At 48.7% G+C, this 27,698-nt stretch overlaps 11 protein-coding genes across 11 annotated transcripts; 6 read left to right on the forward strand and 5 right to left on the reverse strand.

The window, feature by feature from the left end:
- Positions 1-68: 68 nt before the first annotated feature.
- On the reverse strand, positions 69-2,621 carry C8Q69DRAFT_41395 (general substrate transporter). The gene is made up of 13 exons (XM_028628327.1): positions 2,500-2,621; positions 2,405-2,446; positions 2,225-2,327; positions 2,016-2,156; positions 1,890-1,954; positions 1,783-1,828; positions 1,289-1,731; positions 1,150-1,240; positions 1,044-1,099; positions 735-984; positions 585-681; positions 381-507; positions 69-293 (listed from the first exon to the last, which is right to left on the reverse strand). The coding sequence occupies exons 1-13, from the start codon at positions 2,578-2,580 to the stop codon at positions 144-146; spliced, it is 1,692 nt and encodes a 563-aa protein (XP_028489555.1). The 5' UTR covers positions 2,581-2,621; the 3' UTR covers positions 69-143.
- Positions 2,622-3,283: 662 nt separating this feature from the next.
- On the forward strand, positions 3,284-5,696 carry C8Q69DRAFT_41502 (putative mitochondrial translation optimization protein). The gene is made up of 2 exons (XM_028628341.1): positions 3,284-3,446; positions 3,507-5,696. Exons 1-2 carry the CDS (start codon positions 3,337-3,339, stop codon positions 5,464-5,466), a joined length of 2,070 nt encoding a protein of 689 aa, XP_028489556.1. The 5' UTR covers positions 3,284-3,336; the 3' UTR covers positions 5,467-5,696.
- A 1,195-nt stretch (positions 5,697-6,891) lies between these two features.
- On the forward strand, positions 6,892-8,489 carry C8Q69DRAFT_41512 (putative xylitol dehydrogenase XdhB). Its single transcript, XM_028628342.1, has 2 exons — positions 6,892-7,239; positions 7,307-8,489. Exons 1-2 carry the CDS (start codon positions 7,064-7,066, stop codon positions 8,298-8,300), a joined length of 1,170 nt encoding a protein of 389 aa, XP_028489557.1. The 5' UTR covers positions 6,892-7,063; the 3' UTR covers positions 8,301-8,489.
- Positions 8,490-8,677: 188 nt separating this feature from the next.
- C8Q69DRAFT_440973 (aminotransferase) lies at positions 8,678-9,523 on the reverse strand (the record flags this gene model as incomplete). The annotated part of the gene is made up of 1 exon (XM_028628704.1): positions 8,678-9,523. One exon carries the CDS (start codon positions 9,521-9,523, stop codon positions 8,678-8,680), a length of 846 nt encoding a protein of 281 aa, XP_028489558.1.
- A 221-nt stretch (positions 9,524-9,744) lies between these two features.
- On the reverse strand, positions 9,745-11,482 carry C8Q69DRAFT_41545 (ankyrin repeat-containing domain protein). The gene is made up of 4 exons (XM_028628346.1): positions 11,266-11,482; positions 10,991-11,202; positions 10,122-10,939; positions 9,745-10,055 (listed from the first exon to the last, which is right to left on the reverse strand). The coding sequence occupies exons 1-4, from the start codon at positions 11,373-11,375 to the stop codon at positions 9,876-9,878; spliced, it is 1,320 nt and encodes a 439-aa protein (XP_028489559.1). The 5' UTR covers positions 11,376-11,482; the 3' UTR covers positions 9,745-9,875.
- Positions 11,483-11,799: 317 nt separating this feature from the next.
- On the forward strand, positions 11,800-13,115 carry C8Q69DRAFT_452979 (hypothetical protein). Its single transcript, XM_028629595.1, has 2 exons — positions 11,800-12,564; positions 12,642-13,115. The coding sequence occupies exons 1-2, from the start codon at positions 12,110-12,112 to the stop codon at positions 12,847-12,849; spliced, it is 663 nt and encodes a 220-aa protein (XP_028489560.1). The 5' UTR covers positions 11,800-12,109; the 3' UTR covers positions 12,850-13,115.
- On the reverse strand, positions 13,061-14,610 carry C8Q69DRAFT_440975 (hypothetical protein; the record flags this gene model as incomplete). The annotated part of the gene is made up of 4 exons (XM_028628705.1): positions 13,061-13,173; positions 13,355-13,393; positions 13,523-14,442; positions 14,504-14,610. The coding sequence occupies 4 exons, from the start codon at positions 14,608-14,610 to the stop codon at positions 13,061-13,063; spliced, it is 1,179 nt and encodes a 392-aa protein (XP_028489561.1).
- A 1,583-nt stretch (positions 14,611-16,193) lies between these two features.
- C8Q69DRAFT_440976 (major facilitator superfamily domain-containing protein) lies at positions 16,194-18,045 on the forward strand (the record flags this gene model as incomplete). The annotated part of the gene is made up of 6 exons (XM_028628706.1): positions 16,194-16,209; positions 16,269-16,542; positions 16,595-16,989; positions 17,044-17,105; positions 17,158-17,733; positions 17,791-18,045. 6 exons carry the CDS (start codon positions 16,194-16,196, stop codon positions 18,043-18,045), a joined length of 1,578 nt encoding a protein of 525 aa, XP_028489562.1.
- Positions 18,046-18,364: 319 nt separating this feature from the next.
- C8Q69DRAFT_41674 (putative monooxygenase) lies at positions 18,365-19,997 on the forward strand. Its single transcript, XM_028628357.1, has 2 exons — positions 18,365-19,319; positions 19,402-19,997. Exons 1-2 carry the CDS (start codon positions 18,576-18,578, stop codon positions 19,951-19,953), a joined length of 1,296 nt encoding a protein of 431 aa, XP_028489563.1. The 5' UTR covers positions 18,365-18,575; the 3' UTR covers positions 19,954-19,997.
- Positions 19,998-21,147: 1,150 nt separating this feature from the next.
- On the forward strand, positions 21,148-23,442 carry C8Q69DRAFT_440978 (hypothetical protein; the record flags this gene model as incomplete). Its single annotated transcript, XM_028628707.1, has 8 exons — positions 21,148-21,186; positions 21,238-21,516; positions 21,597-21,630; positions 21,711-21,870; positions 21,936-22,515; positions 22,576-22,736; positions 22,797-22,930; positions 22,994-23,442. The coding sequence occupies 8 exons, from the start codon at positions 21,148-21,150 to the stop codon at positions 23,440-23,442; spliced, it is 1,836 nt and encodes a 611-aa protein (XP_028490067.1).
- Positions 23,443-23,897: 455 nt separating this feature from the next.
- C8Q69DRAFT_440979 (calcium-activated chloride channel-domain-containing protein) lies at positions 23,898-26,419 on the reverse strand (the record flags this gene model as incomplete). The annotated part of the gene is made up of 5 exons (XM_028628708.1): positions 23,898-25,199; positions 25,254-25,685; positions 25,742-26,036; positions 26,109-26,262; positions 26,305-26,419. The coding sequence occupies 5 exons, from the start codon at positions 26,417-26,419 to the stop codon at positions 23,898-23,900; spliced, it is 2,298 nt and encodes a 765-aa protein (XP_028489564.1).
- Positions 26,420-27,698: the final 1,279 nt, after the last annotated feature.

The raw sequence follows: 27,698 nt of genomic DNA on the forward strand, positions 1-27,698 counted from the left end.
TGTCTCTGAGAGAAGACACTTTCAAGTTTGGAATATGGTAACTTATTGTTGCAGAGTCTGGGCGTTATATCAATGGACAATGAACCTGTACTAAAAGAGGTCCTCGATAAATCTCACAACTATATTCTTCTGGGTATTCCTCTTTAAACAGCGACTTCTTGCGTTTCTGGCTCCTTCAGAACGTCGTCGTCAACTGTTCCAGTTCCCCGCAACGAGCTCTCGATCTGGACTATACGCTGCTTCTCTTCGTGGGCGGCCGTATCACCGAAAATAAGATCCATGTCTTCGAGAGTCTGTTGTTTGCATGCACGATTAGTATATGCTAAGAAAATGGGGATTGGAGGTAAGTAAATCAGGAAAGTAAGAGTGCATGGTCCTACCTTTCCGCGCGTTTCGGGTATGCAGAAATAAGTGAACAGGAATGCAAGAAGACAGAAGGCCGCGAAGAAGATATAGGTACCCCAGGAAATGCTAGCGAGCATATCTGGCGTGACCAGACCGATGATGCTAACACGAGGTATCAGGTCACGTTCGCAGTAGTAGGTGTTTCAATTACGCCCCCACTATGCAAGTTCAAAACTTACAAGTTACACATCCACGTTGCGGAGGTAGTTATAGAGATGGCTTTGGACCGTATAGATAGGTTAAATATCTCAGATGGGAGAACCCAGCCAATGGGTGCTACGCTGGTGTCAGAAAAATATCAAGGGGAAATTATGTGTATAGTGACTCACCGAATGAGTAGGAGAAGTTGATGTCGTAGATGTAGATAAATGCAATACCTGCCCAGCCTGCCGACTTATGACTAGATAGAGCTGATCCATACGCACCGATTATGGCACCAACGATAACTAGCGAGATACAAGTGCCTGCGGCGCCGAACATAAGTAGGACTCGTCGGCCAGTTTTGTCGATGAGGAAAAATGCTGGGAACGTGCTCAAGCAGTTAACGATCCCATAGACACCGGTTGCCAGGAGAGATGTCTGTCAGTGATATATTGGGTTAGTGACATATCGAACTTAATCCCTACTGCTGGGCGTACCGTGTTTCCGTCCAATCCAAGTTGCTTAAAGATAGTCGGAGCATAGTAGATCATGGCTGCTCAACTTGTTAGCCTTTGCATGTTAGTTCTAGTCATTATGTCTTACCATTGCAGCCCATAAACTGCTGGAAAAACATAACGCACGATCCAATCGCCAGACGTTTAAAGCGTCCCCACGTTGTGAAGAACGAAGCATACTAGATCCTATCAGCAATGCTCGAACGTAGAATACACGAAAGGCTTACCTGAGCGACGTGCAACCGCAAGCCAGAGAGACCTGGGAAATGTTCCCTTGCAAAAGTCTCTTCCAGTATTATGGAAGCTTTAATATCAAGATACTCATTTATCAATACCGGACTATCTTTCTTCTCACCGCGCAACTTGGAAAGGGCCGTTAGACAACTTTCATCTCGATCTTTCATCAAGAGCCATCTCGGCGTTTCCGGGAAGAATATCATTCCGATCCCTAGGGTCAAAGCTGGTATAATCTGAAGGGCTAAGGGAAGTCTCCATGATGCATCAGATTGGCCATTACAACCACCCGGTGGTACATCATGAAACGGGTCGAACGTGCGCGACGACTCTGTTCCACCGCTGTATGGAATATTCGGGACACAACGAGAACCTCCTATATAATTTGTGCCATAGTCGATCCAGTAGCTAATGAGAATTCCAATAGTAACAGATACTATTGAAAGGTTAGAACCCTGCTTTAGATGTAAATGCTGTGGTATCTTACCTTGTTGCAGTACCACTAGTCCACCACGTATTCCAGCTACAGCGACCTATCATACCATGAGTAATGTACAGTACAAGTCGCGAACTATATTTGGACAGAAATATTACCTCACTGATGTATAGAGGTACAACCATCGTCAATTGTCCAACAGCAACTCCAGCAATGGCCCTTCCTGCAGTGATTTTTATTAGCATATATTGTCCTCCAATAACTCTATCTCAATCGCGACATACCAACGAACAGCATTGGGATATTAACTGCACCGCATTGGATCGCAGACCCAATGACGAAAATGATAACGGCAATATTGATAGACAATTTTCGACCAATGCGATCCGCCAGAGGACCGTTCATTAGAGACCCAAACCATGCAGCTAATTCAAGTCAGGCGGGGCTTGCTCAAATATACATACAACTGGTATATGGCTGGCGAGTAACTGACCTAGTAATAGCGTTGAGACGAACCAGCCTTTAAAACCACTATCGGTATAAATGTGAGGGAAGCGGGCTCCGAATGATTCCATAGTCAATACACCGCTTATTACCTAATGAAAGAAAAGGTCAGTTGTTAGCTGAGTTCTGTTGATTGGTTCATTGTAGTACGTCTCAAGGGTTATAGTACCCCTTGGTCATATCCAAATAAGAGCCCACCCAGTGTTGAAAACTGTCTACTTTGTCAATTCCATGTAATAGGAGAATAAGCACCGATAAGCTCACAGATGCGACTCCCAATAGATATGGATTCTGGCACATCTGGTGGAAACCACCTTTGTCCGCGCCGTGTGTTGTGTCCGCCATCTTGTCAATCCCTAAAGCTGCCTTGAGACAAGATCCGATGGCCTATCATGATAACTATACTTCCTGAACTACTTATACTTCACAATAGCTACTGTTCCCCGCAGCGAACGGAGGACGGTATTCCGTGTCAATCGCCAGGTCTGTGAAGTTTACATAGATCATGCGGGGCCCCAGACGGTCCATACTGCTCTTAGGTTTGCGTGGCGGGGAACCTTGTGGCGATCCCCTGATCTAGTGATCGATAGACGGCTCATGCGTGTTAAGATTGAATTTAGTCTGTGCCCATCGCGTGACACTGTCCTGTCGGAGAAACACCGAAGCCTCTAGATGATTATCCCCAGAATGATAGGTACTAGGTAGTCATCACAATCGACCAACAGCACATTCTATGAAATTCCATCTAGTGGCTATGAGGCGATGTAATAGTGCCAATTGTGATTCACTAGGTAGTGTGTCACCTTCCATAGCATGGACACGTCGGGATCAATCAATTCCGTGATGAATTAGATGGACGGAGTTTATGGATCGACCTGGTCAGTTGGTGGTACCTTAAATGCTCACCGCCTCTCAATACGATGGACTGGCAGAATAATATTCCCACGTGATTTTAAGTTGATAGTCTCTGACCGCTTTCGGCATTAACGCGCCTTGCCCGGTCTTAAGAGTCTCGCACGTGACCGAAGATATCGCCGCTCGATGTTTACGGGAAATTTTTGGTCGACGAGGTTTTTCAGGACATCATCATCCCGACTCGTCATGATGGCTTTTCGGGTGCGAGCTTCAGGATTGCTCCGCTTGAATCGCGGTCCCCGCATTGGAGGGACGGTTCAGTACCGTGGTCTTGCGACAGTATCCGATGGCGCGCAGTAAGTTCTCACCTGCCGGGATCGCTGCAGACAATGGACTTACACATCTGTATCAACTAGGGCTTGCGATGTCGTCGTCATTGGAGGTGGCCATGCTGGCTCTGAGGCCAGTGCTGCCGCTGCCCGGTCGGGAGCTCGAACCGTGCTGGTCACGCCCTCGTTATCGAACATTGGAGTCTGCTCGTGCAATCCCAGCTTTGGAGGCATCGGAAAGGGGACAATGATCCGTGAGATCGATGCTCTTGATGGCGTTGCAGGTCGCATCATTGACAAAGCTGGAATTATGTTTCGAACTCTGAATCGATCGAAGGGACCGGCAGTGTGGGGTCCGCGGGCTCAGATTGACCGCGATCTGTACAAGGAATATATGCGCGAGGAACTCGTTGCTACACCGGGGCTAAGCATCGTTGAGGGCAAAGTGGCCGATATTGTGGTTTCGAGAGAAGGCCTTGACGGATCTTCAGGCTCACAGGGGAAGATTGTCGGTGTTCGATTGGAGTCCGGTCAAGTCATACCAACGGGTCGTGTGGTGATTACCACCGGCACGTTCCTGGGAGGTGAAATTCATATTGGGCTCGACGTCTTCCCATCAGGACGGATAGGAGAGGCAGCTACGTTCGGTCTGAGCAAGTCCCTGCGGGAAGCTGGCTTTCAGCTGGGGCGTCTCAAGACCGGCACTCCGCCTCGTCTCGACAAGAAGTCAATTGATTTCTCATCGCTGGAGATTCAGCCGGGTGATTCACCACCGCAACCTTTCTCCTACCTCAACAGTACCGTCCAAGTCGGAGACGAGGGTCAGCTGAACTGCTGGATGACATACACTAACGAGGCTTCTCACGAAATCATCCGTGCTAATCTAGATAAGTCGGTGCACATCAGAGAGACGGTGAAGGGGCCCCGATATTGTCCGTCGCTCGAGTCGAAGATAATCCGCTTTACGGATAAGAAACGGCATCAGATCTGGCTAGAGCCGGAAGGATTTGCTCCCAATGAGATCATCTATCCGAACGGTATCTCCATGACTGTTCCTGCCGACGCTCAAGAGGCCATGCTGCGGACGGTGCGTGGCCTGGAGAATGTGCGCATGCTTCAGCCAGGTTATGGGGTTGAATACGACTATGTTGACCCTCGCAATCTTCGGCCTACCCTGGAGACGAAGCTGATCAGCGGCCTGTACCTCGCGGGCCAGATCAACGGCACAACTGGCTACGAGGAAGCTGCCGCTCAAGGTATTATCGCTGGTACCAATGCCGGATTGGCATCGCAATCACGACAGCCTCTTACACTCACCCGTTCCGATGGGTTCATTGGCATCATGATCGATGATCTTATTACGAAGGGTGTCTCCGAGCCGTATCGGATGTTCACCTCGCGCAGCGAGTACCGAATCTCGACCCGTGCCGACAACGCCGACTTGCGCCTCACCCGTATGGGTCGCGAGGCTGGTGTCGTGGGGGACCGACGATGGAGTCACTTCACTGATACCGAGGGACAAATTCGGGAGCTCCAGAACCTCCTTGAAAGCACTAAGATGTCCTCTTTCCAGTGGTCGCGCAAAGGCTTCCCCGTGCGAGTGGACACCTCGATCCGCTCAGGAATGGACATGCTGTGTCTTGACGGCGTCGACATCGACTCTCTCATCCCACACATCGAATCAGTCACCGCCTACACTCCTGCCTCCTTCGCTCCCGAGATCCGCGCTCGCGTGGCTATTGAGGGCCGCTACGCCCCGTATGTGAAGCGCCAGGCACTCATGGCGAGGAAGTTCCAGCAGGATGAGAACCTGCTTCTCCCACGCGATCTGGATTACTCCAAGGTGCACGGAATCAGCACGGAAGAGCGACATGCGCTCGAGCGCGTTCGGCCCGAAAGCATCGGCATGGCGCGACGCATTGAAGGCGTCACCCCTGCAGGAGCACTCCGATTGCTGATGCATGTTCGCAGATCTAGTCCAGACCTCTTGAACAATGACAAACTAGAGGAAGGCTCCGCTACCGAACTGGAGGAGGTACTTCGATGAAGTCTCTCTGAAGGGTCTATTAACATTCGGATATTCGTCTGATTATTTCAAATTTGGAAGATCTGCACATCGGAGAAACGGCGCACGTCATCTGGGGAGCAATATCGGGGTTCGAACGTGTTTTTATATTTCATTCTATGGTTGGCATACGTTTTCTGATCTATACACTTATGTACAATACGCTCTCCCATTTACGCTGCAAAAACATACCCTGATAGCTTGTATAACGAACCGCAAGATGCTTGCATGAGAAATTGCATAACTTGATAGCCACAATCGAGTATTTCTCAGCGATCAGCCAACTTGCGAACTAGCATATGATTAGACCGAGCAGCTTTCATGTTCTTTCTACCAGGACAAACAACATCCGCACCTATCTTAAAACCGCCACGGTTTACTCAAGCTATAGATCCAAGCAGCCGGTTGTCCTATTGAAATTCGACTTATTATTCTTGCTAAGATGATAATACTGTCTGTATGCATCGTCTTTTATTATTCTTCCAGAATTCGCCCGAGATTCGGGAAAAATGCCGAGAGCTTATTTTCCCGCTCGGGTAATTCCCCGGCGGGGAAGTGGGAAGCGTCAACATTTCGCCAGTGTTTTCTGTTAATTGGTCCAATGTATTTAATTATGTTGTGTTGATGAGGCTTGTTTGGACAATAGAACGGTTAGTTATAGCAGAGCACAGCGGAAACAGAGCGTGATGATAATGCCATTTGGTATTGGGTTGTAAGTTAGATATGGTACTGCTCTATATTATTGCATAGTTAGGTTAATTCCTGCCTAGTGGGGCGATCGGATCCGATATTGTATTGGTTTAGCGGGGTAATTATATATAGATAAAACTGGGGTATCAACTAAACTGGGCGCTCCCCCCTATCTTATGTGGTCTGAATACAACCTTGAGATTCATATTCAGTGTAGTTATCGATCTACTTTGTTATTTCTCGAATCATATATACTTAATAGGTGTCTATGACATGGCTCCTTGCTGGTAGCTAGCTTAAGGCCGGAGAGCTACCAATCAATCAGGCGGCATCCGGGTACATGAGTATTTGAACAGTGCAATTCACGGAGTATAGCAATTGGATAGAAAGATAAGTAAAAGAATCAGATCCATCTAGGTTCTATAACATCTTAGATTTTCTTCGTTATATATTTCTTCTCGAACGTGACCATCGACTGCCCCCACTCTGGGCGCCAATCACGACTCCAGATCCCCCGCGCTGGCAGCCGGGTAAATTGGTGTAAATTGGTGTAAATTAGTTATGCTCTGCGACACAAAAAGGTCGAAAGCAGCGCGATTCTTTATCCGAGCCTCCACCGAGTGAGGGGTGCAAACTACAGCTGTTACGTGTCCCTCCGTGGGCTGTCTCCGGCGTTTAAAAGCCCAGAGTGCCTAAGAGTCGCGAGACGGCGCCCCCGTGTTGTTTTGCATCCATCAGTCAGGTATTCTCTCCGCCATAAGTATCTGCTTGGGAAACCCCTTCTGAAGCATCTCGCGGTCACGATTGTCGTTATCAGTGCTCCATTATCTGAACCAGATAAGCGCCGGTTCGCTTCTCATTCCTCCCGAGCGATCGCTGCACCATAGTAATGGCGGTCGACACGTCTGTTCCGGTGCCTTCGAAGCCCAATATTGGAGTCTTCACGAACCCAAAGCATGATCTCTGGCTGGCAGACGCGAAGCCAACGGTGGAGGAGGTGAAGAGTGGAAAGGACCTGAAGCCGGGTGAGGTGACGGTTGAGGTCCGCAGCACGGGTATCTGCGGGTATGTCTTGCGCTGTTCTCGTCATCCTGCTGAATCGCTGCTGATGATAATAATCCGATTATTCTAGATCAGATGTCCATTTCTGGCATGCTGGCTGTATCGGTCCCATGATCGTCACGGGCGACCACATCCTGGGCCATGAATCGGCCGGGCAGGTTATTGCCGTCGCTCCCGACGTGACCAAGCTCAAGGTCGGCGACCGTGTTGCCATTGAGCCCAACATCATCTGCAATGAGTGCGAGCCCTGTCTCACTGGTCGCTACAATGGCTGTGAACGAGTGGAGTTCCTGTCCACCCCGCCAGTGGACGGTCTGCTACGACGATACGTCAACCACCCCGCCATCTGGTGCCACAAGATCGGAGACATGAGCTACGAGAACGGTGCGCTGCTGGAGCCTCTCAGTGTCTCTCTGGCAGCCATGGAGCGCAGTGGGATCCGTCTCGGGGACCCCGTCTTGATTGCTGGAGCTGGTCCGATCGGTCTGATCACCCTCCTCAGTGCCAGCGCTGCAGGGGCCACACCCATTGTCATCACCGATATCGACGAGGGCAGGTTGAAGTTCGCCAAGTCTCTCGTCCCTGGCGTCCGTACGTACCAGGCGAGGACCGGCGTGTCTGATGAGGAGAACGCACAGGGAATCATCGATGCGTTGAACGATGGCCACGGCAGCGAGCCCGATGCCATCCGTCCCCGTCTCGCTCTGGAGTGCACTGGTGTGCAGAGCAGTGTGTGCTCTGCTATCTGGAGTGTCAAGTTCGGAGGCAAGGTCTTCGTCATCGGAGTCGGCAAGAACGAGATGACCATTCCGTTCATGCGTTTGAGTACATGGGAGATTGACCTGCAGTACCAATACCGTTACTGCAACACCTGGCCCAGAGCCATCCGACTCGTCAGGAACGGCGTCATCGACCTCAAACGGTTGGTCACTCACCGTTTTACATTGGAGGATGCCCTCAAGGCCTTCGATACGGCCTCGAACCCTAAGACCGGCGCCATCAAGGTGCAGATCATGAGCTCTGAGGAGGATGTCAAGGCCGCCAACGAAGCCGACAAGGCGTAAAAATTAGCCCCTGCTACATTGATGTCTGGAAGGCAGATATTCTCACTCATCCACATATGTTGCTTCGCCACTCGGCGGTCCCTTTATTCGTTTTTGATGATGATGACTCCATGTATATAGTTCTTCGGTTGAATGGGTCTTGAGAAGTGGTGTCTTAGGTAGGGTCTGTGATAGAGAGCGAAATGAAAAGATTTCTCCTTTAATCAGTCATGTCTTTGACAATTCATATTCAATCACTAACACTCTAGAACCCACAGTTCGAACGTTACATCATGCTGGAGTTATCGTCTATCCCATGAACACCATGGAATACTAAAAGTACACACAATCTATCAGATCACCACTTTTTGTCCCCATGCACGCACACATACCAAATACTATTTCCTAAGCACAACCACAGCGCGTATAAACCCCCTCACCCCATTACTCAACCAACACTCCTCTCCATCCACTATCTCATCAACCCTAACAACCCTTTCAACACAGAATCCCGTCTCCAGCGCATACCGCCTCGTCGTCCCCGCATTCCCACCACTTGATAACGGAGGCGTCACCCACGCAACCCCATCTTCATCCGAACCCAATCCTCTATCTATTATCTCGACCCTCCGCCGAAAGTACGGCGTCGTAATACTCCCCTCCATAACTTCCCCCTTGGGATTAAAAACCAGTACCTCCTCTGGGTCCACAAAAGACGTGATCCCCACCCTCTCTCGCGCGGAGGTATATTCCTCTCGGACTGTAGTTTTATGAGTCGTGAACGCGGACGGTTTGATCGGTCGAGTATCCAAATATAACCGCCAGGGAGGCGGAAATTGCTGCTTCTCAGCAGTCTCGAAATTCACGCTCTGCGGAATAAATAACGAACGAGGAGAACATGCTGCCGCGGGGTTGACGTCCACTGTGCAATTTCCATGTGAATCGAGAGCGATTCGTAAACGCCATGGTTTCGTCCGGTCGGGGATCGATTGGTCGAGGAATTGAGCGAATTGAGTCGTATCGCGCTGGAGGAAATCGATGGCTTTGGGCCAGTTGAAATGTGTGGCTGCGTTGAGTAATCGATCGCGGTGGAAGCGGAGGAGGTAGTATGGTGAGTCTTTTGGGTCGGGGTAGATGATGTCTGTGGCGGAGTTTGATATGGTTGTGGGGATTGAAGGGTCGTAGCGGAGGGTAGAGATTATGGAGAATGATTCTGGAGGTGTAGAAGGCGGTTGAGATGCCATTGTGGGTTTTTGTGATTGATTGCGCGCTGTGGTGATGAGTGGTGTGTAGGTTGTGCTGTTTAGGTATGTACTTTTTACCCCGCGGGGCATGCGATGCGAGGCGTGCAGTTTCCGAGCTCTAATTCAGGTACCGCGGTCCAGTAATTGCTGAGGAGAGGTTGAATACGGCAGGCTTATATGCTAGTCATCCTTCTAGAAAACCACAAAGGTCCTCTGGGGAAGAATGCGGAGTATCGGGACATTATTTCTTAGATCATCCAAATTCCAGAACGTGATGATGCGGGGAGATAAGTTGGCTTAGTCATCGTTGATTGTGACTTTGGCATAATTTGGATGAGTTCAGCTCGAGCCCCTAGATACCTGTTAACTCATCAAGCATCTTCATCAGCTCCAAGATATCCTTTGATGTCGGCCATCTATTTCCGACTACAATCTTAACTCTGGCTCCCGTATCTGACACACAAATGACATTGACGCCAGCTTCGACCAATAACTTAACGACTTCTAAGAAGCCGTTTGAGGCTGCCCAATGCTGCATCACACCAGTGGTCAGTATCCCTCGGTGATATGATTCAAATATATCTTGCAAATCACTCACTAGCGGCTCCCAAAGAAAAGCAGTTTTGATCGATGGATTTACACCCTGGCGAAGTAGAAGCTCCACATCACGTGCATGGCCACCAGCTGCGGCAACATAAAGAGAGTTGACACCATTGACAAGTACATGCTTATGAGCACCGGACTCAATCAAAAGATGAGAGATCTCTTCATGGCTTGCGAGTACGCAAACCAAAGTCCAAAATTTCTGCCCGTCGTTGCGCCTCTTGTTGACATCCGCATTGTGGTTGATTAGGAATGACACCATGCTCAAGTGGTTGTGAATAGCGGCGATATGGAGGCAAGTCTGACCTTTCGAATCTCGGGAGTCAATATCTACTCCACGAGAAAACAGAGCTTCTGCTACATCAATGCAGCCTTGTGCCGAGGCAATGAACATTGCTGTTCGAATAATATCAGTAGATATATTTCTTGGAAGCCGCTCCAGTTGAAGCTGTAAGCGTGTCAGGTCGTTTCTATACGTTGAGTAAAGGATATCGGAAGCGACAATTGGAAGTAGGCGCTCGATATCCGGGCGTGATGCTGAATCCCAGGTGTCTGTGACAATCCACTCCGCGACTGTTTTGTATGAGGCAAGAATCGTGTGACGGTCCATAGAAAGGCCAGAAGCAGCCCATATAGAAATGAAAGACCCACAGTCTTCCATGATTTTGGCGAGTAGTTCTTGGTGGCTTGCTTCGGTTTCACTTGAGACCACTTCAATACCGTCTGCCATTGGAGTATCTTGTGTCGACTGGCCTGGTGTGGATCCTGCTGGAGTCACAATCATGAAATCCTCCGGTGTCTCGGGTGTAGCAACTGCACGTTGTTATTAATGGAATATAACTGGAGGGATAGGTGGTTCAGAACCTTCTGCTTGTGCCTTCTCGTAAGTTGTTACATGTCGTGCAATCTCCTTTCGAATCGTGTTGCGATCTTGTAGATTTCCCTTTCTGAGAACGTTACTCTTCTTGCCTAAAGCAGCTCGCTTTTCGATGCGACGATTGACCCATATCCAATCTTTGCCCCTGTTGTTCTTGCGGAATTCCCATTTCGCAAACAACCTTTTGTAGGTGCCTTCGCTGGCGAAAATATTAGGATTAACTGGAACGCAGTTATGAAAAGATAACATAAATTTTAACTACCTCGCGTCAATGCCATGATTCTCTTTCATATACTCCATCACATGTTTCAGTGTTCGATCCTCATCGATATAAAGCCTCGAAAGGAGATACTTGTGATCAGACAGCGCCATGTTGGTGAAGAAGCAACGCTAACTGATAAGAGTCGTCCAAAGTAGGTAAACAGTGATGATCAGGTATGAAATAGCCTGGATGTCTTGATATTCCGTGCGTGTTTGCGGGAATCCTTGGATTTAAGCAAAGACGGTTGGAAGTGTCTCCTTCTTATAAGTTGCTCAGGAGCTTAACGACGGCGATGCGACCACCCCGTAGTCGTAGTTCACAGCCTCGTCTGTTGATGCGCCTGGATGCAGATAGATTTTATTGGTGGAGACCAGAAGATCGAGTGGGTATTGTTAGTGTCCGCCTATCCTGGTTGGGCTAGATATTATTGGCAGAAACCAAAAGTTCGGGTGGGGTGTCTTGCAGGTGGCAGGTGCCTACCGCAGGACCGGGCGATCCCCAAGGCTGGCCTTATCTCATTTGTTCAGGCCAGAAGTTCTTCTTTACTTTGAATTCAATTTGTCTAAAGTAGACCCATACCGACACCTCAAACATTTTACCGTTGACAGGATGGATCCGGACAGGTTGACCATACTATGCTGGGGCTTTTCAGAAGGGCCTGTTGACGTTTTCTAATACAATTCTATGGTCAACACTCGCTGGGTCCTATTGCATAAATACCCCTTCTTTTATCTCTGTAGTTTTCTCCAAATTCCAAACCCATTCCTGATATCTTCTCTGAGCACTCGCAGTTCTTTCTTTTTCTCCAACTCTTCGTGATTATCTTTGTACACATCATTTTACTATGTCTTCTTACATTGCTAGCTTGGATCTGCATCCTAGAAGAGACGGGTATCTAACTGGACCCTTAGCACATGGCGAAAACCCAGCGGAAGAAATATTGTTTTTTCAATCATCCTCGGAACAGATTGGCGTACCTGGAAGTTTTACGTACAATCCTTGCATGCAGATCCAGCAGACTGTACATAACCCCGGGATTATTATACCCTCTACATCGGTTCGGGGTGACCAGACTACTGTTGGAGAATGGACTGGAGATCATACAACCCAGTACTATCCAGGCGCAACGACTGGGTTCGCCAATTTTCGATCATCGAGTTACAATGAATCTACATCTAACGATTATGGAGCCAATCTTTTCCGACCCCCAGCCCACGAATCAATCAAAGGAGAAGACGGTAACGATCACGTGGCTGGTGCTGACATGCTCCAGGACAATCAGTATGCGCCCAGAAGAAAGTATGTCCTTCTCTTATCAGTGTCTTAGTCAATATCTTTTATTCATGTGTTCTAATATGATCATCTTCTTTTCTTAGAAGAACCAATCCCGGTCCCTTAACATGCGGCTGGGAAGGTTGCACATCCACCGACGTATTCTCATGCGATCGAGCGTTATGGAGACACATTAAGACCATGCATGTCTCCCCAGATGCATTTGAGTGTCCTGTCAAACGATGCGGGAGGTCCTTTGGACGCAAGGACAAATGCCAGGACCATATACGATCTAGTCATAGAAAAGGATAGGATGTCGATACCCCACTCTCAATTTGTTCCATCCGGGTTATCTAGAGAGGAGTGCAATTCATGGTCGTCTAGATAGAGTTCCTCGTGTCGTCACTCATGTTGATATTATTGTTGAACTCGCAATTGTATTCTCAATAGTCAGAATTTCCTAACTGTCTGGAATATAGTGGATTTGCTTCCAAGTCCTCATTCGTATCAAGTAGCGTATCGGTCATTCGTCAAGCATGAGAAAGATATCGAGATCGATTAGTTTTTCACGAATCCCTGAGCTATAGATTATCTTGGTTGGCATAATGACACTGCCAGAAACCTCTCCTGATATATCTACGGTATATCAAGATAGTGCTTTGATGCTATGTTCAATTATGACGCATACATTTGCACCTCCCGAAAGGGAGGCCTCAGGATAGATTCAGTATACTAAACCATCATGGATAGATGGAAGGAACTACTCATCTATGACAGGGAAAAAAATAGTCTTTTAATTCTCGAGTGGCCTTTTTACCTCCAAAGAGAAGCTTTGTAGCGAAGGTTACTATAGTGCCTGGTCTAGGGTAAGTAAAAATGTTCGTGTATTATTTGAACGCCTCGAGGGCGCGGTGTACAATTCCAAGATGATTCATTCCACTCTCATATAGTCATGTCCTCCTATACATGAGATTCAGCTACATACATTCTTGTGCAATCCCTCGGTATCCATCATATTGGTTTCCTCCATAATCCCCAACGTCCTCTGGAATAGGCTCCAATCCATCGTAATTATCTTCATCCTGTTCATCCTGTTCATCCTGTTCATCCTCTTCTGCAATATCTGGCTGTGCGGGTTCAGGAGAGGGCTCACGCGAAGATCCACGCGATGATGCAGGTGCGCACCGATCAGATAATGTCCCACTGGGACTCGGAGGTAGCTCAGGAGGAGGTGGACTGGTTGAGACTTCGGGAGATCTACCCGTCACCTGATCCGTCTGATTAACACGAGGAGAAGCCTCTTTGAGCATCGATATCTTTTCCATGAATAACGACACCATAGTGGCAACCAGGAATTTATCAAAAACAGAAACCTGTCCCAAGTCTTCAGTGAAGTAACCTTGCGAGAATAGATCTTCATCTTGCTCGAAAGCTATCTTGAGTTTTTCACGGAGGTAGAGTGAGTACCACTCGTTATCGTCGATTGGTAGTTGACGGTAGACTTCTCTCGCCAGGTCCAGGATCGTATGTATGGGTACATACTCGTCGAGTAGTTCCATCTGAGCCCGCGCATGATCCTCTAGACCCGGTAGCTCATATATTTTCGCAGCGCAGAAGGCAAGAACACTCCACTTATATTCCACCCACTCTTTGGGACCATCGCATTCCCGAGGCCTCAGAGTCTGGTATTCTCCGGTGTAAAGGTAATGTATAAAAGTATGGGAAATTTCCGCGTCAACACCGGTGAGATTGATCAATAGCGGTGTGGATGAGTAGTATGATGTAAATTTCGACGAGCCTAATGTACTCTTCAGTACTGGCGATTGTTCAACGAAGTGTCGATGGACCGTCCATCTATGCTCGCCAGGCCCGATTATGAGCTTGACATCATCGGTCAGGTATGGCCTGTCGAATTCGAATCAGCAACTGCTCACCATAGAGCGAATAGAAGAGAAGAGGGGCTCACGAAGTCTCTGGTTCGGTAATATCCTCAGGAGAGCCATTGGGAGTCTGGATAGGCTCTTCTGAGACCGAACTGGGCCGTTTTGCTTTCTTACCCCTCTTGTTGACCATACTTAGTATTTATCGTCTCCTTTCTGACCAGCACAAAAGAAGATGGTCTACCATATAAAACGGACGTGCTTAGAGAATCAAAACAAGCTATCAATAGTTTAGACCATGAAAAACATATTTATACATCACGGTCACTACCGCCGCCTTTATCATCCTGAGGGGTAGAGAGATGCATGCCTGAGTTGTCCATTGCCCCTCTTGTCAAGAGGCATTACAGAAAGCATCCTGTCGCTATCGTTTGGTTCTCAGTTCCTTGTCATGTCTCAAGCAGCCGCGCGGCACAGCAGCGTGCAGTTAACCGACCATTCAGGGACAAAATACTCTAGGCATACAAGGCCACTAACCCTAACCCCCGTCGGTAGGTGTCCACGTCACCTACGAGGCAGACCTGTGCCCTCATATCTCACGCGTGAGTTTCAAGCGATAAGGCAGACAAGCAAGTAAAGGACATGGATTGTGCGCGGTGGCAAAGATCTATGGTGAGTTGAGCTCCGGGGTGTAGCTTCTATCGCCAGCGGCGTTGTGTACTTACAACTTGCATGGAATTGGTTTAGCCTCGATTGAACGATGCCCAGGGACTTAGCGAAAGTCCATCCATCGTTTTGTACGAGCCTGCTATCGTTCAACCTTAGCAACGAATATGTTCCGATCTACTTTTCGATCAAGCCAACTAGACAGTTTGCTAGCACATGCTGCTCCAGAAAACCTGTATTCCAGAACACTCAATCGAGGTCTGACTCCTCTTCATATCATGCGACTATGTTAAGCTTCTTTCGAAGCAGTCTTATCCCTCCCATCTGAGTATCATCGCTTTTCTTCAAAATCAGTGACACCATCTGGGTGGACTTATTGATAACTTGAATCGATTCTCCCACGGTAATGCGCTGGCTGCCCGAAGATCATTCCTCGCTAGGGATTCGTACTTAGCGCGGGTGAGATTTCGCGCTGCAAATATTATCGTCGGGGCGTATTATCTCTTGTGTTCACCGACATCGCCGTGTGCAGAATGTCTGGGTTGGAAGGTAAGTCAGGTTTTCCAATATGTGTGTGCTGCCATAGAGTGAGACAAGGTATCCTGGATCTTGGATAGATCAGAAGTAGCAGCGACCACATTCACCTTATATACCATGTCTTTGTTGGTGTGGACACGATCTACCTCTGGGAGACCGCCCCCAACCAGTAGTCTAACGTTGATCATTGGCCTGGATGAATCTAACGTTCTAGCGCGGACCGACTAGAAAGCCCCCGCGGGGGAGGAAAGACGACACGGGAAAATTATATTGGATAGACGAATCAAGGGGTTCGCTAGTGAGGCCACCAGTTAGACCATGCATGGCGTACAGGACAAAGCCCCTGGGTTGGGATTTATGCACACGGCAGACCGGTCAGAAGACTCGCAAAAAGCCTTCATGAAGCTCGATTTATGCGCGCCGGACCTTGACACTTCCGACGCCGACACATTGGTAAATGCCCATGGAAACGGTTTATAAGTCTATATAGGGCCGAGAGATCACGATGGGCGCCCAGATCGCGTGGAATGCGCTCATTGTGGTTGTGAAGGCGAAAACAAGGAGTGACGGGCCATGTCGACCACTGACAGTGAGTTGTCGCAGACATCAGCTTGTACTACAATGAGAGCCATGCTAACAGAACGGCAGACTTCTCCGCGCTCGTGGACTCGAAACCGCGCGACGAGACCAGCGCTATCGAAGGCAGTGTGACCAATTCTTCCGCAGAAGCAACTCAATGCCAGGATGTCGAACGCCATGCGGTGGACACTGTGCTGTCCGAGAAGCAGGAGATGGAGACAACAGTTCGGGATCCCGATATCGTCGGCTGGGATGGCCCCGATGACCCTGAGAATCCGTTGAACTGGTCCGGGAGGAAGAAGGTGGTCGCAACGGCGACTATCTCACTCATCACACTTCTCACGTATGCGCCCTGATCTGAAGGCCGATTCATACAAAGACTGACCGATAGGTAGACCCCTGGGTTCGTCCATGTTCGCACCAGGTGTACCCGAAGTTATGGCGGACTTTCACTCTACGAACTTGGAGATTGCGTCGTTTGTGGTTTCTGTATATTTGCTGGGCTACTGCTTCGGTCCGCTTCTCATTGCTCCTGTGTCAGAGATGTATGGACGAATGATAATCTACAATGTCTGCAATATCCTGTACGTCGTGTTCACAGTCGCCTGTGCCGTCGCGCCCGACATGGCCAGCTTGATTGTCTTCCGTCTTTTTGCCGGCATAGCTGGCAGTTCACCCTTGACAATCGGTGCCGGTTCCATCTCAGACATGTTTCGGCAGGAAAAGAGAGGTGCCGCGATGGCGGCATGGGCATTAGGTCCACTGCTTGGTCCAGTTATTGGACCAGTGGGTACGTATATGTCTCTTATAAATGGCCCTGGCACTTTTGACTGACCATGTTTAGCGGGTGGTTATTTGGCCCAAGCCAAGGGATGGAGGTGGACATTCTGGGTACTTGCCATAGCAGTACGTTTCTATCAGTGCAACCTAGCTCGAAACTGAGACTGACGGAGCACAGAGCGGTGCTGTTGCAATCAACACATTCGTCTTTATGCGCGAATCATACGCCCCTACCATTCTGCAGCGAAAGACGAACCGCCTGCGCAAGGAAACCGGAAACCCCAATCTCAGATCGGCTCTGGATACTGGCCGTTCACCAAAGGAACTTTTCCTTTTCTCCATTGTGCGACCAACAAAGATGCTCTTTCTATCACCAATCGTGTTTCTTCTATCGCTTTACACTGCCGTAATCTATGGTTATCTTTACCTTCTGTTTACAACCATGACAGAGGTCTTCGAAGACAATTACGGTTTCTCCCAGGGGAGTGTCGGCTTAGCGTACTTAGGCATTGGTATCGGATCCATCACGGGTCTGGTGATGCTGGGTGTAATTTCGGACCGTCTTTTGAAGTATCTCACTGAAAAGAATGGCGGCGTTTCCAAACCAGAATACCGTCTGCCCCCTATGATACCCGGAGCGCTTTTCGTTCCATTGTCGCTCTTCTGGTACGGGTGGACAGCAGAGAAGCATGACCACTGGATCCTGCCAATCATTGGCACGGCCTTCCTGGGAGTGGGAATGCTCAGCGCCTTTGTAAATCATCCACTTCGCTCTCCTTAACCCTGATCGTTTTGCTGACTATTTGCAAAGATGACGGTCTCTACATATCTTGTTGACGCTTACACCATACACGCCGCTTCTGCCATGGCCGCGAACACTGTATTCCGCTCATTGGCAGGCGCTGTACTTCCACTCGCCGGAGGTAAGATGTATGCAACCCTCGGCCTTGGATGGGGCAACTCGCTGCTTGGCTTCATCGCACTGGCAATGAGCCCACTGCCCTTCGTATTTTACAAATATGGCGAGCGCATCCGGACTAGTAAACGGTTCCGAGTACAGTTTTAGTCCGGCGGAGAGTGGATAAAAAGAAGCTGAGTGCAGTCAATGATTCCTCTCAATGTGAGTACGGCGCATATGGGGCTTATGAGAGTGGTTTCTAGAAGAGAATGTATAATGTAGAGTTATGAAGTATATAATTAACCAGATGCTACTTGATCTTAACCTAGGTCGCAAATATGCAATAAGAACAGAGTTCGTCGAATCTGGAGAAGTGGATTTAGTATCTCTAGTCCCGCGAAGAGGGAACAGGGCGCGGGGTCGTTCAGCGGGGAAACCTCTTGTCTGTGGGGAATGGGGTATTTCCGTGCCAATATATAGAAGAGCTCTGTAGAATAGATAGTATCACAGCATATAGGAAGGGATAGAGAGATTCAAGAGGTGCTCGATGGGAGCTCGGCACTTTATACCCGTTGAGTGTTGCACATATATCAGAACCACACCGCGGCCTTTGAAACACCCCCTGAAGTACACCGCCTATTCATTGATATTTTAACAGCTGCGTAACACCCATTCTAAGGTATTCATAGTGCTTTACAATGGCTTCATCAACGCGGCCTTCTGGCTTCTCCCGCAATCCGCCAACTGGAATAAAGGTGGTCATAGTAGGGGCTGGCTTCGCCGGACTAACTGCAGCCATCGAATGCGATAGAAAAGGCCATGATGTCGTCCTGCTAGAAGCCTTTCCTGAATTGAAGATCTTGGGTGATATCATCTCCTTTGGCCCCAATAGTGGCAGGATCTTCCAGAAGTGGGAGGGCGTCGAGGAAAAGCTCGATCCGATCTGTCACAAGAGCGATGGCATCTTATTCAAAACGTATCTCGGAGAGAGCCTCGTTACCCAATATTGGCGCGATGAGGAGTCATTCGGAAAGAAGTTTAACGGACACAGAGGAGAGATCCACGAGATCGTCTTCAATCACGCCTTGGAACGTGGTGTTGACATCAGGCTAGGCCAGAGGGTCACTGATTATTTCGAGACGGACACAGAGGCGGGGGTTATAGTCAACGGGAAGGACAGAGTTGTTGGAGATGTTGTTTTCGCCGCTGAGGGCGTGAGATCGCCGGGAAGAAAGATTGTGCTGGGCTACGAGGATAAACCAAAGTCGAGTGGCTATGCAGTGTACAGAGCATGGTTTGATTCGTCGCGATTAACGCATCCCATCACCAAGCATATGGTGGAAAACGGGGATGCCCACGTCGCATGGATCGGTCCAGATGTTCACTTCATCGCAGCTTCGCTGAAAAATGGAAAGGATTTCAGTTGGGTTTGCACACACAAGGTATGCGGTTTTACCTCAGTTCCTGAGATCCTTCCTTGAAGTGAGGGGAACATGGGGCTAAATACGCAATGATAACCATCAGGATGAGGCAGATATCGAAGACACCTGGTCAACCCCCGGACAGGTCGAAGAAGCACTGAAGGTAGTGGAAAACTGGGATCCAATTGTCCAAGAGATCATCAAGGCCACTCCTCCTGAACACCTTGTCGATTGGAAATTAGTCTACCGGGATCCCCTGCCGACATGGATCTCTCCGAAGTCGAGAATGTCTCTCATCGGAGATGCGGCGCATCCTTTTCTCCCGACGTCAATACAAGGGGCCAGTCAGTCAATGGAAGACGGGGTCAATCTGGCGGTTTGTCTGGAGCTCGCTGGGAAGAACCGGGTGCAGGAAGCTCTTCGCGCACATGAGAGGATCAGATACGACCGCGTGCTTCAAGCACAGAAAACAGGCGTCACCACCAGAGAGCAGTGGCACAAGGCTGACTTCGATAACTTGAAGAAGAACCCAGATGTCCTGAAACTAAAGCGGGAACCCTGGTTACTGAACTTTGATTCGGAGAAGCATGCGTATGATGTTTACAAGAGCACTGTGGCTGAGATGAGAAGAGAAGAAGGACGAGCTCATCTGTGAGACGCAGAGAAATGCATGTTAAGTTGGATTCGAAGAGTTCGTGGCATATATACCTACTCTTATAATATTGGGTCGTGGAGCGATTATATCAAACATTCTTGGGCTTATGGACAGCTAATATTTCTGATAAACGAGCACATGCCGCGGTTATGTTCTCGCACTGTATAACTGGCAAAAGCATTGTTACTGTGCTGCAATAAATCATAGCAGACACGTATATGATTGAGTCGCACTGTTCCCCAATCAGACACTCAAAAAGCGCATAGTCTCTGTCGAATCCTGAAGGGCACGGAAACATAGTCTGATTTCAAAAACCTAGCTACCAGCTAGGTTGTTTGAATTACTTGCTTGCTTCTAGTTCTAGGAGTTGAACCCAGATTTTATCTCCTATAGCATATAAAGGAAATCTAGATTCTAGTGATTTAGTAGGATCTACCCTAGAATTAGGACATAAAAGAATCTGCTGCAAATCGATGATATGACAGATCACCTGGACATATGCTTTGTGTGTCGACACAGTCTTCAATCTATATATTTAGGGCTCTCCGCATGCCCCAGATGTCCCCGCGAAAGCGCTTTGCCGCGGGATAACTTGACCTTACAAGACAGGCTCAGGCCCCCTTGCAGATGATACTCGAGGATGTATGCAATACACAAAGCACTAGACGATGGTTATGAGCGGAGACAGCCGAATCAACATTGCTGTGGAGATCAATGATCAAATCTAGATCGATCTTGGGCTCGTCTAAGTAAGATCTGTTAATTATTGCCAAGAGCCAGCACTTACCATGCCTAACTATGTGTATGTAGGATTTCATTGACCTATCACTTTCGCGCGCTCTCTGTACCCGATTGTAACCGCAGAGAAGCAAGAGCGGACTCCCTAATCACTCGCAGCTCCGCCAATATCGAGCTTATCATTTGGTGGATCGATCGCGCCAGGAATGCGTGCGATCTTATCTGGGTGGCGCGCTAATCGCACCTTGACCGCCAGGAGCCCAGATTGGACAGCAACACGATCGCACTTCCATCCTGGTCGTGGTCGGCTCTTCAGATATTCATACTTTGTGGGCGGATCGGTCCTTCAAAGGAAGTGAGGGGCCCGTCGGGGAGAATTTGTTTCCTCGGTTCTTGGAGAACTTTGGTGGCTACTTATCGGAGATCGCGGCTTATCTCGTAGGTCATACTGTGATCATGGCCGACGTCGTTAGGCAGACCTCCGAGAAAAGCCAGGTACGGTATGGAACACTGTACTTAGTGAGAGGGGATGCTGACGGTGTACAGGCGGGCCAGAATATCGTACCCTTGAACCCGTCTGACAGCAGATCTCGGAGATGGTCGTCCACGGCAAGATCCCTAGGGATGGCGCTACTGATGGTTGTGTCGGCTCTCACACTGCTCAGTAACTTCGCCCGCGCACCTCCAGGGTTCCTGCAGAATCTACCAGGAGGTTACCACGACAATAGAGAAGAGGGAAAGCTAGGCGCTGTGGCCAGTGAGAATGCGATCTGTAGCCGATATGGAACAGATATGCTCAAGATAGGCGGAAACGCTGCGGATGCCGTGAGTATCTTACCCCGGAAATGCGGGCCCTACAGGGATAGAAGAAACCGATGGCTGACACGAGAGATGGACAAATACAGTTGGTAGCAACGGTTTTCTGCGTGGGAGTGACCAGTAAGTGTGCCCCGACCACGCCATCGCAGCTTAAATGACGAATCCCGAAGCTACGGGCTAACTGGACATCCACTCGACAGGCATGTATCACAGTGGCATTGGAGGTGGAGGCTTCATGCTGGTCCGCTCATCTGATAACGAATATGAGTTTATCGACTTTCGAGAGACGGCGCCGGCTGCGGCGTTCCAGGATATGTACAACAATAACACTAATTTGTCGGTATACGGTGGTTTGGCAAGGTATGCTAAATTATTCCACATACTAAGTACGTATATTGCCGCATCTGACCCTGATCGACAACTAGTGGAGTTCCTGGGGAAGTACGGGGCCTGGAGACTCTCCACCGCAAGTATGGCGTTCTGCCCTGGTCGACGGTGATGCAGCCCGCGATCCGGACGGCCCGCGAAGGATTCACTGTCGGTGAAGACCTTGTCAGGTACATGAATGCTGCCGTTGGTGACGGCGAAGACTTCCTCTCCAAGAACCCAACATGGGCCATCGATTTTGCACCAAATGGAACCCGGGTCGGACTGGGTGACACGATCACTCGGAAACGATATGCAGACGCCCTCGAAAGAATCGCCAAACAGGGTCCAGATGCCTTCTATACCGGTTTTATCGCGGAGACGATGATCAATGCATTGCAAGCGGCAAATGGCACAATGACATTAGAGGACTTGAAAAACTACACCGTTGCGTTCAGGAACATATCACAAATAGACTACCGCGGATATCAAATAACGAGCGGAACGGCTCCTTCAAGCGGAGTCATCGCCCTGAGTGCCTTGAAGATTCTAGAAGGCTACGGCGATTTTTTCACAGCCGAAAGCGTCAATCTCAGCACGCATCGTCTGGACGAGGCATTGCGGTTTGCTTATGGACAGGTATGTTGCAGACCATGCGTAACCCTTCATCTACTCAATAACTAAATTTTCGTCAAAAAGAGGACAAACTTCGGAGACCCGTCATTTGTCGAAGGAATCTATGAATATGAGTACGATATATTGAAAAGCTCCACTGCGCAGAACATTCGTAGAAGGATATCCGACTTCCACACACAAAATGTCTCTGCGTACAATCCTGACGGTATCGAGAGTCTTGAAACGTATGTAATACACAAAAATCGCCCATCATGCCGACAAGACGCATTCTAATCATCTCCCAGACCGGGAACATCCCACATAGTCGCGGCCGATCATACAGGTCTAGCTATCTCGCTCACTACGACGGTCAATCTCCTGTTCGGAAGCCAGTTGATGGTCCCTGAAACTGGCATTATCATGAATAACGAAATGGACGGTATGTCAAAGACATCATCTTCTGCAGGAATATAGATATCATTCGCTAATCTATACGATTCAGATTTCTCCGTTCCTGGTAAATCCAACGCCTTCGGCTACGTACCCTCCCCAGCAAATTACATACGACCAGGCAAACGACCCCTATCCTCAATCACACCAGCGATCGTGACCCATCCGAACGGAACTTTATTCTTCGTCGTCGGTGCCGCGGGAGGAAGCAGAATCATCACGTCAACTGTTCAGAACTTGATTCATGCCCTCGATGAGAATCTTTCGGCCCCTGAAGCCTTGGCCAAGCCCCGTCTTCATGATCAGCTTATCCCGAACCAAGTTACCTTCGAATATTCTTACGATAACTCGACTGTGAGTTTTATGGAGAGTCGTGGACATAATGTCACCTGGGTTGCGCCGGTTGAGAGCTCTGCTCAAGCGATCCGCGTGTTATCGAATGGGACGTTTGATGCTGCGGGGGAGCCGAGACAGCGAGATTCTGGTGGATTCGCTGTTTAAATGTGTCATGGAAGCGGAGAAGAATGTCAATGGTTGCAAGGGGAGGAGGGGGGCCGAATGGACTGGATCTCACTCTTACTATATAAATTCCAGGGTATCATGCGGAAAAGATGGGCGTGGAATAGAGTTCGATATGGAGCATTCTAGACGGCGTTATGTTAAATTCTCTGGCAGTGCATCATGTCATGCCGAAATGGTTCTGGAAGATTTATATCGGTATATTATTATCCCTATTGATTTGGATCCTTTGCTTGATTATTACAAAATTTGCTATGTATATCCATTTACAAGGCCCTAGTCCCATAGAAGAATCAAGATATTCAACATTGAATTATGTGATCACAGAGTGCTTCCTGCTCTGTAGAAAGCGTAGTTTGAATTGTAAAGTTTTTACTAAACCGGCTAGTATCCAGAATCGAAGTTGATACTTGGTCAGATAAACTCATTCTCCCTCATCACTGGGACTTTTTCGCAGCGGCGTTCTTAGACTGCCCCGCCACTGACAGCATCTGAATAAGTTTGACGCCAGCATCAATAGTCTGTTGGCTTGTTTTCTGCCAGGACCAGAATCGAGTGGCTTGTTCGGAAATTTGCAAGCGGCCACTGTTTGTTCGAGTAAACTTGGGAACGAACTCGTCCTCTAGGGTCACGAAATTAGGCTTTTCACCCGTGAAGGCCGGATTTATCCCTTCGACTGAACCAGGGGGGATGCGCGAGTTACGTCGCGCCCGCGATAGCTTCGCAGCCTCATCCGAGAACGTCTCGAGGTAACGCTTCCGTATAGAATACCAGTATTGCTCCTCGCGGCGGAGAGTCTCGGCACCGATTTTCTGCAGAATAGTTCGGACCAGAAATTTGGCAAGAAGAAATGCCTGTTCCGTAACGAATAGCGTCAATAGCAGAGATGACAGCTTCACTGTTTGGATATCACCTCGGTAAAGATGGACGATTGCCGCGCTGGAAAGGCCACCGAGCCAGGTGAGAAACTCAAGTACTTGAAGCCATGGTCCGATGGAATCAGCACGAATAGGAGGCGGTCGTTGACACTCCAAACTAATCTTCAAGAAATCTCCGCGGAGTTCAATCCAGTTGTTGATTAAGAAGCCTAGAGGAACAAGTGGCCATGCTGCTCCGAACAGGACCAGGTAACCGAACTGAAGACACATCTCCAGAATATCCTCCTGAACATCGTACAACTCAGCATCACACTGGTGTCTGACTGTTTTTAGGAATTGTGATTCCTCAGGCATGTCGTTCAGCAAAAGATCCAGAGTTTGGGAACGCGGACGTCGGCGAGCGTTGTTCTCTAATTTTCTGTTCTTGTACTCACGGTACATTCGCCAAAAGAGACGTTTGATGTACGGAATAACCATCTCTTCCCCAAAGCTTAATACCTGCGCAGTCACCGTGAGATATATAATCTCCTGCTGGAGTCGTGCTGGATCCACGTGAAGGTCTGGATAATGTTGCTCGGTTACCGGCCCACCCCACAGAAAGGAAGATCTTGCTGCCTTGACACGGAAAACGTCCAGGTACGGGACTATTTTGGCGCCGTAGGGGACGTAGATGAATGCCGTCAAAAATATCGGAAGAAATGAGGTAATAAAGTTGAGCACAAATGTCTTTTGGGTCAGCGCTCGTTCGTACTGGTCTGAAGTGCGATAATTCTCGTAATCGGTCAATCGAGTCCCGAGATCTGTAAGGAAATTGGTTATTGTTGGCGACAGAAGCGAGAGTATAACCGTGGGCAAAAGGTCCTAATCATGTATTAGACATTATATCAAATGCGTAGTTAAGCCAGGAGCACTTACCAAGTATATCTTGAAGGGTCCTTGGTACACCTCCGAGAGGAATACTTCCATTGCAAATGTGAGGACGATCAAGACCCCCAGAACAGTACTGGCCAAAACTGCGAAGGGGAGCTGTAGAAGCTGACGAAGAATTTGTTTACTGGTTGAAAATTCCCGTCTGATCTCTCCTGTGACTGGATCTAGGACTTCTCTATCCCACTGATACTGTTCCCTGTTCACCTTGAGTGCCCCGACGCCTTTGACGCCCCATCTAATGCTAAGGTCTTTTTCTTTCAGCTTCCAGTACTCCACGAAAACGAGACTCCATAAGCAAGTCAGCGCCGCAAACGTGATGGAGTACGGGCCCCAAAACGCCCAGCAGATGAATCCAGACACTGCTGGGAAAACTAAGAAAATCGAGTAGCATTGGATGAAAGCAAAATAATAGGCGACCTGGCAGATAGGTACTCAGCATAGATTCTTCTGCAGATTGCACTGTGGGCGATTACCTTTTCACCGAACAGACTCCGTATCTCATCGAAATCTTCCGCTCTCAGGATGGTCGCCTTGCTCCATCTACGGAGCAATTCATCGTTGGTGCTCTTGCTGTGAAGGGGAAACGAGGCCTTGACATTTGACCATTTTCCCAGGTTCGCGATGATGCCTGCACCGCCCTGTTCTTTTTGCCAAGTCACGAGATGGTAGATTGCTCGAAGCTCTTCCGCTTCGGTTTCTCCCTCGACGAGCGCGTGGGCATCATCATCTGGGAACGCATGCGAAATGCCATACAACCAGTCTTTTACTCTGAGATCGATCTGTCAGTGCGGGAAGCCCCGCCACGCCACTGCATGCCACGAGGGTAGATAGAGGGCTTACCTAGACTTGTACATCTCAGCTCCCAGCAGTTCCCGCGGTACCTTGACGAAGACGAGCAAAGAGGCGCCAGTGCCATGGCGCACTTCCATCTGGAGACCGACCGCATCGAGATCATTGATCAGAGTCTTGAACTCCTCAATTGCTTGTTGAGTGCCTAGGACCAGTCAGCCGTCTTCCACAGGCGTCCCGACCGCACCTTGGCAGGCTAGCGCTTTCTTATCCATACCAACACCATCAAATTCATAGTGGATGACCCAATCCACCCCGAAATTCTCGTTCTCTGCCTGGTGCTGACCGAGAAACAGGGCCATCCTTCCGTCATTGATCGAGAATGGGATCCAGACGGCGTGGGAGTTGAAATGAGAGAAAGAAACAAAGAATCGAAAATTATCCTACGACAACGCTTTGACTAGCATAATAACAATCGACGTTAGGCGCGCCGAGGTCATCACCGTTCCACCCGTTAATGAGCGGACTTCAGAGCCCGCCTGTCCAGCGCTCGACAACGTGGCTAATTGGGTCGGGCGGGGAACAACTCGCTTGCTCAGAAACGACGGGCTCTTTCACCATTCAGCCCTAGAAGGCGATTACGAATGCTAAATGCGGACGACAATCAATAATAGGTCACTGCAGAACCCGACTGCAGATCTGCCAGGTAACGAATAATCGATTGCTTTTCGAGCACCCACGTGGATCTCGTTCAACTGTCGATGTCAATCCGGAAATACAATAATGATCGTCGGGGCTTCCCGAGACTGTTTAGAAACTAAGTACTCCTTAGTCCTGTACTAGTTAACAAGGTTGGGAAAGGGGGACTATCTAGTTATCTCAACGATATGCGGAGTAATCTCTGGCTGAATACTGCTTCTAAAAAAAGGTCGGCGCTTAGTTAGTCGTTCATTCCATGGTAGTTAAACACGATGTCCGATGACACGTAAATCATGTCATCTCTAATGAACCAGTGTGGCGAGAAAGTTAAGGATGTGTATTAGCAACAAGACGATACTTAGACCAGGCTCAGCGAGCCAGTGTCAGAATTATAGCCACAGTAAATCATTCGTGCGAAGCGTTACCAGTTTCTACCATATACTCACCTGTGGTCAATATCCCGACCGAGGATAGCAGCCTGTAGCTTCCTTTCTATATCCCTATTTTAAGAAGTTTATCCATGTAATTATTAAGTATCAAACTGAGTTTTTTTTTTCTTTACTTTAATTCCTAACTCCACATAATCTTCAGTCCCAATTCTCATGCTATCACCAATTCGATCGCCAAGATCCGAGTCTTCTCCGTTTCCCTCTTTATGGGATTCACAAGTGGATTCGGCCGCCTTATCAATAAACTGACTCTTTTACAGAGTCCTCTTGAATCGTTTTCTGACGCTACTAGCAATATTTATTTTCCTTTCCCGCTTGCGAATAGGGGCTGTGATTACATCCTCATTATCATCCTCAAGCTCAGATTCATCCGAGGGGAAAAAGTATGCACGGAAATCTATGTAGTCCCCTTTCTCGTCAAAGACGCTATCTGATCCAGGATCCTCCCCCGATATATCGGAATCATTGGAGGCTTCTGACTTGCTTGTCTCGT

Source organism: Paecilomyces variotii (assembly GCF_004022145.1).
Source record: "Paecilomyces variotii strain CBS 101075 chromosome Unknown C8Q69scaffold_1, whole genome shotgun sequence".
Lineage (NCBI taxonomy): Eukaryota > Fungi > Ascomycota > Eurotiomycetes > Eurotiales > Thermoascaceae > Paecilomyces > Paecilomyces variotii.

Coding starts and splice junctions, on each gene's coding strand:
- C8Q69DRAFT_41395 (XM_028628327.1), bottom strand. CDS start 2,580: ATGGCGGACACAACACACGGCGCGGACAAAGGTGGTTTCCACCAGATG. Junction 985..1,043: donor TTGGATTGGACGGAAACACG/GTACGCCCAGCA, acceptor TATCACTGACAG/ACATCTCTCCTGGCAACCGG. Junction 294..380: donor TACCCGAAACGCGCGGAAAG/GTAGGACCATGC, acceptor TGCAAACAACAG/ACTCTCGAAGACATGGATCT.
- C8Q69DRAFT_41502 (XM_028628341.1), top strand. CDS start 3,337: ATGATGGCTTTTCGGGTGCGAGCTTCAGGATTGCTCCGCTTGAATCGC. Junction 3,447..3,506: donor ACAGTATCCGATGGCGCGCA/GTAAGTTCTCAC, acceptor TGTATCAACTAG/GGCTTGCGATGTCGTCGTCA.
- C8Q69DRAFT_41512 (XM_028628342.1), top strand. CDS start 7,064: ATGGCGGTCGACACGTCTGTTCCGGTGCCTTCGAAGCCCAATATTGGA. Junction 7,240..7,306: donor CGCAGCACGGGTATCTGCGG/GTATGTCTTGCG, acceptor CGATTATTCTAG/ATCAGATGTCCATTTCTGGC.
- C8Q69DRAFT_41545 (XM_028628346.1), bottom strand. CDS start 11,375: ATGGCGCTGTCTGATCACAAGTATCTCCTTTCGAGGCTTTATATCGAT. Junction 11,203..11,265: donor AATCATGGCATTGACGCGAG/GTAGTTAAAATT, acceptor TATTTTCGCCAG/CGAAGGCACCTACAAAAGGT. Junction 10,056..10,121: donor CTTTTCTTTGGGAGCCGCTA/GTGAGTGATTTG, acceptor GGTGTGATGCAG/CATTGGGCAGCCTCAAACGG.
- C8Q69DRAFT_452979 (XM_028629595.1), top strand. CDS start 12,110: ATGTCTTCTTACATTGCTAGCTTGGATCTGCATCCTAGAAGAGACGGG. Junction 12,565..12,641: donor CAGTATGCGCCCAGAAGAAA/GTATGTCCTTCT, acceptor TTCTTTTCTTAG/AAGAACCAATCCCGGTCCCT.
- C8Q69DRAFT_41674 (XM_028628357.1), top strand. CDS start 18,576: ATGGCTTCATCAACGCGGCCTTCTGGCTTCTCCCGCAATCCGCCAACT. Junction 19,320..19,401: donor GTTGGGTTTGCACACACAAG/GTATGCGGTTTT, acceptor GATAACCATCAG/GATGAGGCAGATATCGAAGA.